Source organism: Schistocerca americana, chromosome 6 (genome assembly GCF_021461395.2).
Source record: "Schistocerca americana isolate TAMUIC-IGC-003095 chromosome 6, iqSchAmer2.1, whole genome shotgun sequence".
NCBI lineage: Eukaryota > Metazoa > Arthropoda > Insecta > Orthoptera > Acrididae > Schistocerca > Schistocerca americana.
In genome coordinates this window covers 196434834-196447002 of record NC_060124.1, presented here as the reverse complement: position 1 = coordinate 196447002, position 12169 = coordinate 196434834, and the positions used below count along the sequence as shown (strand labels likewise).

General features: G+C 38.3%; 1 protein-coding gene across 1 annotated transcript in view; it reads right to left on the bottom strand.

Annotated features, from left to right (window-relative positions):
* The window catches only part of LOC124619544 (inactive dipeptidyl peptidase 10-like), a 380569-nt gene that overhangs the window by 18693 nt on the left and 349707 nt on the right, over nucleotides 1-12169 (bottom strand). Inside the window, exons 14-15 of the mRNA XM_047146009.1 lie at nucleotides 7842-8036; nucleotides 2502-2662 (exon numbers count right to left, since the gene is read on the bottom strand). Of these exons, the coding sequence (XP_047001965.1) occupies nucleotides 2502-2662; nucleotides 7842-8036 (356 nt within the window). The remainder of the gene's footprint in view (nucleotides 1-2501; nucleotides 2663-7841; nucleotides 8037-12169) is intronic.

Sequence of the window (12169 nt, the reverse complement as noted above, 5' to 3'; positions counted from 1 at the left end):
AGAATGTGAAATTAAGAAGCAGCATTTCAGAATTCTGGAGTTGCAGAGCTTGTAATCTGTATCTATATACATTATAAATAAAAAACTTCACTATCAACTATAAGTTTTTCTACCTCTCTTTGATTGTAATTTCATTTTTGAGACTCATCTCTTCATGAAGATAAACACTTTTAGTACCAGCAATGAAATTATGTCCCTTTTTGAACAAATTAAAAAATAAAACATGTGCAGAACAATCTTCAAACAACAGCTTAAGAAGTCATGGACTAATACAGGAATCAAACTGCGCTGCAAAAAGGAGTTAGAATCACATTTTGAATTGAGAACTTCTGCTAACCCAGAAAAGAGAACTTATACAAAAATCACTGTAAAATTTTGAACAAAGTGATTGAAAATGTAAAACATTTGTTTTTGTTGGACAAATTTAATAATAGAGATAACAAAATCAAAAGCTTATAGAACAGCAGAAATGAGACTGGCTTAGTTTCCATCAGGAGTGGCAAAATTTCCCTTTTGTTTGTAGCAATGAAATTAATGCTAAACAAAAGCCTGAAAAGATTGTTAATGATCACTTCCCATATGTCACTGAACCAATAGACTGTAGGTCAACTATTGGTATGGTAATGGATATCGTCAAGCAGCAAATCTCATTGCTTGTGATGAAATTCCTGCTTCACCTATAGCCCAGAGAGAACTCAAGAAAACAATTGGATCATTAACAAATAAACATTCAACTGATGTAGGCAATATGTCAATTAAACTACTGAAAACCTACTATAGCAAAATAAGTAGAATATTGTGTTGTATCTCTAATAGATAAATGTACTAGAGTATGTCACCTACTTCTCTTTCCTAGCATTTATCCCTTGAAAATGAACTCTCTGTTTTCTTGAAGTGGGCACATTTGTTTTATTAAAATGTTGTGGCTGGATGGCCTTCCTGTTGCCACAGTCATCAGTTAACCTAAGTGAGGGAAGTTGTTAATCCATCTGTAAACGATGTAAGCTTTGTTCTGTGTGTTATCAAGGTTTAGTTGTTTGTGTTCTGTATTTTCTATGAGGAGATTGGTGATCAGCCCAGTATTTGCCTGAATGAACATGGAAAACTATAGACCAAATTAATTTCTGACAGTATGAAAAGTATTCAAAAAATTACTGCATTCAAAGATAGTCAGTATACTAACCATTTTGGAATTAGAAACAAAAGGAAATGTGTCTTTCAAAAAGATTTAGCAACTGAACAGTCAATTTTTAAATTTGTGGATGTCATCTTAGAGTTTTTAAACAGGAACTGTTTGCCAGTTGGATTCTTTGATGTGAGTAAAGCCTTGTTTGATTGGAATTTATTATTAGGAGGAGTTCACCATTATTATATCAGTGGCTAATCGGATAACTTTAAATCCTACCGCACCAACAGGATCAATAGCAGTTTTTAAGCAATGGATTCTAAATCGGCAGTATCTGTATATCATATTGGGGGTTAGATATCATGGGAATTCTCTCCTGTAACCACTATTATTATTGATTTTGTGCTTATCACTTGTATATAACAATGACTAACTAGTGTGAATTAATGATGTTTGCAGTTGGCACTACTATGGTGACTAAAAATTTACCAACTGTGGACACCATTAATATTCTTTCCATGTTTATCAAATGATTTACAGTCAGCTCACCCTCAGCAGACCTAAACAAGGTGAACTTCATGCAGCTTTGCTTTAGCTATAAAGTTCTAGAAGAATTTACCATTGCTTATGGTAATAAGCTGCTACAGAGAGTAGATTAAAGTTGCTTTTGCATTAAGAACTTTTTTCTTACATTGATGGCCAGAAGGTTGGAAAAGCACCCTACTTTATTTAGATACACTTCATAATGGGTTATGGAATTATTTTTTCTGTGAACTCTTCTCTCTCTCAAAATAATCTTTATTGCCCAGAAAAGAATGATTAAGACTCATTTGTAGAGTAAGTCTGTCAACCTCTTGTTGAGAATTATTTAGCCAAGTGACTATACTTATTCTGATTCCCAATATGTTTTCTCTCATGTACATTATTCTGGAGGACGGTACTCAAAAACCTACATACATAACACTACACACAAGAATGACATCTACTATTAAGACAAGTATTATGTAACCTTATTTTCATATATGATTACAGTACGTGCATATCAGTTTTCGATAGCATGTGCCAATGCTGTGTTTGTAAGGTAATAGTATATTCAGTGATAGCTTGGTCAAGTATTTTAGTAATATATGATGCACAAATCATATTTTGACAAATTAATACTGTATAAAAAATGCACACTGCAATTTAATTAAAAAAACTCAACTTCAGATTTTAATGAGATAAAAATTTCTTAAAGATGGATGCAATTAGTAGTTTTGCTGGTAATGATAATAATGCATTTACTCTCTTTGAAGATAGATTTATTTATTTGTGGAGTACATATCTTTCATGCAGATTATAATGAGGAAAAAGAATGCAAATTCTTGTATCTTACCATAGTAAGCCCAACTAGTGATGGGAGCAATTGAAATCCCACACCGAAACAGCCTGTGGTCATCATTGCTGAGGATCATAGCAGATGCAAATCCTCCATATCCCCAGCCCCAAAGCGCTACGTGATCTCTATCAACAAACTTCAGGTTGTTCGTCAGGTACCTAATAATTACATTCAAGTATTAGACTAATGTCGTGGTTAACATCCCTTTGAATCTTATCATCTCTCTACTTTTCATTTCATTTCGTAAATTTTCAAACCATTCAACAAAGAAACATAATAAAATATGGGGAAAGTTCATTATGCCTTTCTAGTGATCTCAAAATTAAATTATACAGAGAGGTGTCAAAAGTCATGGGATAGCGATAAACACATATAGAGATGGTGGTAGTATCACATTCAAGGTATCAAAAGTCAGTACATTGGCAGAGCTATCATTTGTATTCAGATGATTCATGCAAAAAGATTTCCAACATGATTATGACCACACAATAGGTATCAACAGACTTTGAACATGGAATGGTAGTTGGAGCTAGATCCACAGGACATTCCTTTTTGGAAGTCATTAGGGAACTCGATAGCCGAGACCCATGCTGTCAAAAGTGTTCTGAGAAAACCAGATTTCAGGCATTACCTCCCACATAGATAGCGCAGGGGCTGACGGCCTCCTCTTAATGACTGAGGCCAGTGGTGTTTGTGTGCAGTTGTCAGTGCCAATAGACAAGCAACACTGCATGAAATAACCACAGTAATCAATGTAAAATGTACAATGAGTGTATCTGTTAGGCAGTGTGGCGAAATTTGGCATATATGTGCTATGGTATCAGACAACTGAGACGAGTGCCTTTTCTAAACACTGCCTACAGTACCTCTCCTGGAATCATGACCATATCGGTTGGGCCTTAGACAAATGGAAAACTGTAGCCTGGTCAGATGAGTCCTGATTTCAGTTAGTAAGAGCTGATGGAGGGTTTGACTGTATCACAGATCCCATGAAGTCATCCCCCCAAGTTTTCAATAAGCAACTGTGCAAGCAAGTGGTGACTCCTTAATGATGGAATGGACTGGGTCCTCGAGTCCAACTGAACCAGTCAGTGACTACAAATGGTTATGTCTGGCTACTTGGAGATTCTCCGAAGCCATTGACAGACTTTATGTTTCCACACAACAATGTGATGTCACCAGGCCACAACTGTCCGCAACTGGTTTCAAGAACATTCTGGACAGTTCAAGCAAATGTTTTGGCCACCCAGATTTCCCAACATGAATCAGATTGAATATTTATGGGACATAATTGAGATGTCAGTTTGCACACAGTATCCTGCACCAGCAACACTTTCTCAATTGTAGACGGCTAAGAGGCACCATGGCTCAGTATTTTGTGCTGGGGACTTCCAATGACTTGCTGAGTCCATGCCACGTTGAGTTGCTGCACTACACTGGGCAAAAAGTGGTCCAACCTGATATTAGGAGGTATCCCATGACTTTTTTCACCTCAGTGTAGTAGTCAGTAGCACACTGTGGGATTTACTGATGGGACAATAACCACAACAGTCTCTTTTCATTTATTTAAAAGTATGAATGTTGTTATATTTTATATAATAATGGAAAATCCTGAGTGGGAAGAGCAAAGACAACCATTTACTTAGTGAAGGAAGCTATGAGCATCAAATAATGAAACAAACAAGAAATTGAGGATTGTAGCTCAGCTTTTGAGCTTGTTTTATTCTTCATATGAAACCCCTGCCTACTTATGTATACATGCCTCCATTTTTACATTGTGGTAGACTGCTTAAGCTGAGGTAAGTGGTTGTCTTGAGTGGAGCAGGTGGAGTAAACATCATCAGGAATGGGTGAGGGGTACAATGGATGTACAATTGGTTTTGATTAAACATAAATTATTGACAGATGCTGATGTAGGAATTGGAGATACCTGAAGATGAACAACAAGGTTACTGGACAAAATATTAGTTATCCCATAAATGAACACTGCAGATGGTGGGCAATTTAAAACTTTTCCAGCATAGAAATTGTTCTATGGATTATCTTGTGAATGGCTGCATGTCTGTAACTTGTTGCCACCGTATTTAGGTGCACTCTGTACTGATAATCTTTAGATGTATAGTGGCAAAACTGCACTGAGATCACCTATTTAAGACTATCGGCTCATGTATAGTATACCCAGTTGTCACTATGCATGCACCAATGTGTTAACTGCACCTGCTATGTCAGATTTTGTACTACTAATTATTTCTGTCTGTCTTCAAAGCTTTGGTGTGAAGTATTTAATTTTGGCCATGTAACAGCACACTGTGATCAATTTTTGTAAACAGGAGAGTTAAAAAAATGTTTACAAGGCAAATATGTACCATAGGCACTCCAAACAAGAAATTAGTCGCTTCCAATGGATATCATGCAGATACCGACTGGTCATGATAATGACTTCAATTCAGCGAAGAAGATGGTCCACAAGTATGCAACACTTGGCTAAAGCCACTCACTGATGATTAGATCCTATAGAGCTACTGAACTGTGAGGATGTTGACTGCTGTGTTACATGTGCAGTTCCAAATAGTCCCAGACATTTGTTGTTGGGTCAAGATTGGGTCATTTAGCAGAGCCAGGTGAGATGTGCCAGTGTACATGGATATTCATCAAAACAGTAGGGCAAGTAGCTCTGTGGGCACAGATGTAGTCATTTCGGAAGACTGGAATATCAATTGCATACTGATCATGAAGACATAGAAGAAAGAACAGTACTTGATCATTAGAAATCTTGAAGTATATGACCTGGTTCATGTAGACAAAAACCTGAAAGCATGGGTCCATGTCATGGTATCCCAAACATCCCCCAAGCATCACAGAATCACCATCATCCTGCACTACACCCACCATACACAACAGGTTAAACACCTTATGGGGCTGTCGATGCACTCAGCACCTTGTATCATTTGAATAGAAGCAAAACTGTGACTCATTGAACCTCAATACATACCTCCAGTCATTACTGTCCAGTTGCTGTGCTGCTTGGCCAACTGAAGGCAATGCAGCTTTATGTGCATTTGGCGGGGGCAGTGGCATATTATGAGGCACCTGGCTCCAAATACCATATGATTGCAATAGATTTTGCTGAGAACCTGAGAAAATTCTGGTCCTATATAAAATCACTAAGTGGTTCTAAGGATTCTGTCCAGTCACTCATTGACCAGTCTGGTGTGGCAGTCAATGATAGCAAAATTAAAGCTGAAGTCTTAAATTTCGCATTTAAAAAATTGTTTATGAAGGAGAATTGTACAAACATACTGTCATGCGACCATAAAAAAAAAAAAAAAAAAAAAAAAAAAAAAAAAAAAAAAAACAGACTCCTGTATAGGGGACATATTAGTAAGCATCATTGTGTAGAGAAACAACAGAAAGAGTTGAAAGCAAATAAGTCCCAGGTGTAGATAGAATTCCATTTTGGTTTTACAAAGAGTACACTACAGGATTGGCCATTTAGCTTGTATTTATCGTGAATCTCTTGCAAAGTCCCAAGCATCTGAAAGCAGTGCAGGCTTTCTGTATATAATAAGGATAAAACAAAGGACCCACAAATTTCAGACTAATATATTTACAACAGTTTGCTGCAGAATCCTTGAACATAATCTCAGTTTGAATATAATAAATTTCATTGAGAGGGAAAAGCTTCTGTCCACAAATCAGCACCATTTTAGAAAGCATTGATTGTGTGAAACTCAGCCTGTCATTTTCTGATGTGAGATCCTGCAAACCATGGATGAATGGCAACAGGCAAATTCCATATTCCTAGATTTCTGTACAGCATTTGACACGTGCCACACTGCCAACTTTTAATGAAAGTACAAGCATATCGAATAGTTTCCCAGGTAGGTGAATGGCTCGAAGACTTGTTAAGTAACAGAACCGAGTATGTTGTCCTCGACGGCAAGAGTTAATCAGAGACAAGGGTATAGTTAGGAGTGCCTCATGGAAGTGTGATAGAACCGTTGTTTCTTTCTGTATATGTAAATTATCCAGTGGACAAGGTAAGCAACAGTCTGCAGCCATTTACTTATAATATTGTGGTGTATGGGAAGGTGTCATTGTTGAGTGACTTTAGGAGGATACAAGATGACTTAGTCAAAGTTTGTAGTTGCTGTAATGAATGGCAGCTAACTCTAAATGTAGAAAAATTTAAGTTAACACAGGTGAGTTGGAAAAACAAACCCCTAATGTTCGAATATAGTATTAGTAGTGTGCTGCTTGACAAGGTCACATCGATTAAATATCTAGGTGTAACATTGCAAAGCAACATAAATGGAATGAGTGCGGGTAAGGAATATAGTACGGAAGGTGAATGGCCGACTGGAGAATTTTACAAAAGTGTGTTTCATCTGTAAAGGAGACCACATATAGGACACTAGTGTGACCCATTGCTGCATACTGTTTGAGTGTTTGGGATCCACACCAGGTCAGGTTAATGGAAGATTTGTTACAGCTGAGAAAATTTAGTGAACCAGCATTAGGCTGACTGCAGAGCATTTCTACTGTCACCGACGTATATTTTGCAGAAGGACCATGAAGATAAAATTAGAGAGATTAGGGCTTGTATGGAAACATATAGATAGTCATTTTGCTCTTGCTCTATCTGCGAATGGAACAGAAAAGGAAATGAATAGTAGTGGCACTATGCCACACAGTGGATTGTGGAGTACGTATGCAGATGTAGATGTAGAAATGTCCAATACATGCAGTTTCCTGTGCAATGTTTGCTTCGAACTAGTTAAGGTGGACCTGCATTCACTAACAGTAATTCCTTCAGGCTTAAAACTAGTTGTCATTAACAAGATGAGACACTCATGTCTGGTCCCTGTCAGTTAGTACTCTTTCACGATCACTGTTCTGACACAGTTTTATATGGCTGCAAGTGGTACACAATTCCGTGTAGGCACAATTGGGCAATCTGCATTGATTCATCAACAAATACTGACAAATGCATACACATTGGGTTCTGGATAAGTCCGAACACAATGTCTCCTTTCTGTCATGTCTCCACATTGATCCAGTTTACTGTGGTGATTCCATACATTGTATTAGCAGGTACCCACTTTATTACCATGACTTATTTCAGTGGTGGAGGTTTACATGACCACCTGGTATCAGTTCCACACCATTTACAATGTTCCAAAGTGACCAGTATGCTCTTTTAAGGGGTGAACAATATTTTTTCCAGTGTGCTTATTTGTTACATTGGTTATAATCAGTGTTTATCATTGTATGTTACTTCTACAAGCCCTTAATGAATTAAAGAACTTAAAAGCACATAGTACATACATTACTTACTCCACAACATCAATCTGGTCACGGATCTCAATGGAACCAAACTTCCTGTGTATTTGGTGTCTGATGTAATCTCCCTGAAAGCCAGAGCCACGACCATCCACTTCAGCCACAATGAAGTTCCGTCGGCTGGCAAGATACGCTGGCCAACCCATGTTCCACAAGGATGAAACCAACTGTGACCCTGGGGCTCCACATCTGTCATTTGCACAAACATTGTCACATGACAGAGTTTCAGTGACAGGGATGTGTATCATTATGTACATTTCTGAAAAGGAACAAGTATTAGTTTGAGTATAATAAACCTACCAGGTTTCTTGACATTTTTTGACGTGCTGCAGTTTAGAGTGTGTCTGGGCATAATCTCATAACACTACACATGAATAAATAGTCTTTAATAAAAATTACCCACACCATAATTCTTACCTCTGAATAGGTGGCAGCAGTCATTATAAAGATTTAGGCAAGCATTCTTTAATGGATACTTTTTGAAGAAACTTTTTTGTACTTTGCCATTCTCTTATTAAAGTCTGCAAAAATCCTGATGTGTTAAAATACTTAACATAAAATAACACACTCATTAATTGTGAATATAATGCTGCAATGTATGTAAACAATAATTTTTTTCAACTTCCATACTAATAAACATGATTTTCAGTACTTGACACCATTTTACCAGTAGCAGTTTCTGCTGCACATCCACCTAAATCATGCCACGAGCAACATCTATGTCACCTGATATAAGTGCTGAGCCTTCCATGGCCAGTGTCAATTTGAATGCAGTCTTATTGATCATTAGGCCATATCATTTCGAACAGTGGTTTTATTTTCAAAACAATGCAACAAAATGCCCAAAAGGTTTTATTAAAATTATTGTCTCCTATTACCACAGCCTAGACTGAGAATACAGTATTATTTAACTGAAGTTCTCTTGCTTCCACCAGCTGAAGTGTAAATGTTGACTGAAGACAATAAAGTGATTTTCATGTTTCAGTGGCCTGGAAAAATGATTCCTCGTCCATCACAAACTCAATGAATTTTTATAGATATTAAAGTACAGGATTGTTAAAACTTGTATGTGGGAAATAAGAGAGAAGGTTTATTAAGTAACAGTGCTTATTTTTTATTTATTGAAACTGTTATAGCAAGAAAAAATATGGTTCATGAAACACAGTAATTTATAGAGCCAATGTAAAATACAATAAAGTACAGGTTATGCGTGGCACACAACACATTGAATGGACAACAGTAATACAGGTTACAGAATAAGCTGAGCACTCATTTGCAATTGCTTAAATAATGTTGTTTATTTAGAGGTTCACCAGAGTGCACCAGGAGGCCAAACCAAGGGGCCTTTATAAGTGCACCTGTGAACTGTATGTACACACGATGTCTGAAATTGCACACATCATGAGTGAAGGTACGTCATAAACAATATACAAGGGGCATTAAATAAGCAAAGGAACTTCTTTTTTTTTTTTTTTTTTTTTTTTTAAACAGGTTGGTTTTATTCAGGATTCCAAAACGCCATAAGGATTCCAAAACGCCATATTATCCTCCAGTATTTTGACCACAAAACCCTGCTTTTCAACATAATCTCCATTCAATGCGATGGCCTTACTGGGAAGCTGGGAGGATCTGTATGCCCGGATGGTTCAATCTACTGCTCGATGTTGGAGCCAACGTCCTTCTTCCTGCCTGAAGAAGAAGAAGAAGAAGTTTGTTTGCATTTTTGTGGAGACAAATATGCTGAATTCATTTTGTCAGTTTAATGATGGCAGCACAATACACTGCAGAGTTGGTCTGTGCACCATGAAGGAGGACATCAAACAATAACCCCTTCAGGGTACCAGAAGGCCAACACCATGACTTTGCAGGCTGAAGGTGTAGCTTTGAATTTCTTCTTCAGAGGACAGGTGGTGTGGTGCCACTCCATGGATTGCCATTTTGTTTCCATTTCAAAGTGATGACCCCATGTTTCATTGTCTGTGACAATGTTTGACAAAAAACTGTCACTGTCAGCCTTGTAATGTGCAAGCATTTCCACACAGATGGTTCTTTGTTGCTCTTTATGGTCTTCTGTTAGGTATGCACATATCTATAGGTACCCCATCTGGTGGACGAGTTTACAGGCACTACCAACAGAGACGTCCAGTTGTGCAGCTAAGTGTTTGTCATCCATTGACCACTGCAAATAAGAGTGTCCACACATTCTAACACTGCAAGGAGTCACAGCTGTAAGTGGCCAGCTGGCGTGGTGGAGACTGGACAGGTTTGGTGACCTTGTAATGATGACAGATACTTTGCCCCATGACTCACCGTGCTTTTATTCACTGCCAGGTCTCTGTAGACATTCTGCAAGTGTGTATGAATATCTGAAATGCTCTGGGTTTCTGGCAAAGGAAATTCACTGACAGCTCTCTACATGGAACACACCTCCATTACAAACACCATTTTGGAGGCTACGTATAGCACCACCACCAACTGGAACTTCATTAAACTGTAGGGGCTGAAAGCAGAAATATTTCATGACGTTGCATAACAAATTCCGCATTTTTTAAGCTGAAATTGGCCAAGAAACAGATGTATTACTTGTTGAATGACCCTCATATTATGCCTTAAACTTTGTTTCTGTGCAATATATTTTTTCTCTTTTGGGTTGTCATGTTCCAACAGAAACGATGCAACCCACCATGACTTCCTGTCCTTTGCCCACATCTTCATCTCAAAGAAGCAACTACATCCAATTTTCTGAATTATTTGTTTGGTATATTTCACTCTTTCTCTTTCCCTACAGTTTTTCTAAAACTCCCCCCCCCCCCCCCCTCCCCCAATGGTTTGGAACTTATTACCTCTGATATCTTAACATATGTCCTATCACCCTGTCCCTTCTTCTAGTCAGTGTTTTCCATATATTTCTTTCCTCACCGAATCTGTGAAGGACTTCTTCATTTTCAGCAGCAGATTTAAGGACTACCACAGACCATCTTGACCTCACTTCTCTCAGCTTGCTGATACATGTACTACATGCTCTCCCCTGGACTTATTTATGACTACTTTGCTATACTTATGTAATTTACGGACATTGTTTTGAACTCCGTCAGTGCCAGTCATCAGTGTTTAGCTTGCACACAGACATATATATTTTCTTAATATGGTGTGATCTCCTTTCTCCATTGCACTGCATGTTGTGCCTACCTCCCTTGCGATGATGGTGTGTATGTGAGCTGACAGAGTGGGTTTGTATTAGAATGCCCCCCAATCTGACAAAGTTACAGTGTTCTCCAGAGTACTTTAACCGCCAAGAGGCTTCCAATTCTTGAAGTCTTTGTTTTTGCTTGGTCCCAGAAGATTCAGGATCTATTATTTTCTGTGATTTCTTTGTATTTAATTGGTGCTTAACAAAACTTGTGTTGTTGAAGAAGCTGACTTTTATTAGATTATCTGCTTTTTATGTCATCATGAATTCTGATGAGAATAATCCAGTCACCAAACTGTTCACAGTAACTTACATTTTGTCTCTGCTGTTGTTGATATTAACCTATGTTCATCTGCCCAGAAAATCTGACTGTCCGTATTGTTCTTCCATTTGATTTAACTGACTGCTACTAGATTGAGACTGAGTCTTTACATTTCCTTCTTCAGATTTTCTAGTTTCACTACCACATTCTGACTTCTCACATTCCAAAGCAGACAGAAACCATACATTATTTTTAAGCACTTTAAAAGGCGCTGACAGATTCTATATAAAACCTTGGTTTGTGGTCCATTAAAACATAGAAAGGGCATCCCTCAGCGTCAGTCTTAAAATGCTTGATCGCTTCGTAGACCGCGAGCAACTCCCTGTCAGACGCGGAGTATTTCCATTGTCCATTGGTAAGCTTGTGCGAGAAGAACTGCAGAGGCGAAGTTTGGCCATTGATTGTCTGGCTAAGGACAGCGCCAATTGCAGTATCGCTCATGTCTGTCGTGATGAAAAGCTGCACATTGGGATGAAGATGCGCGATGGTGCAGGCCTCGACAAGAAGATTTTTGAGGGCAGTGAAAGAGTCAGTCATAGCAGGGGTCCATGGAACAGGCCAAGATTCAGAAGTGTTGGTGCCTGCCAAGGCATCCATCAGTGGAGCCTGAATCTCCGCAGCCCGAGGTAGATGTTGATGATAATAATTAACCATCCCAAGAAAATGCCGGAGATCTTTGAATGACGAAGGTCTGGGTAGGTTTAGTATTGTTTATACTTTCTCAGGGGGTGGTGAAATGCCGTCGGCAGAGACCCGAAAACCAAGAAAAGTGACAGTGGGTTGATGTAGCTGCAATTTGTGCTGGTTGGT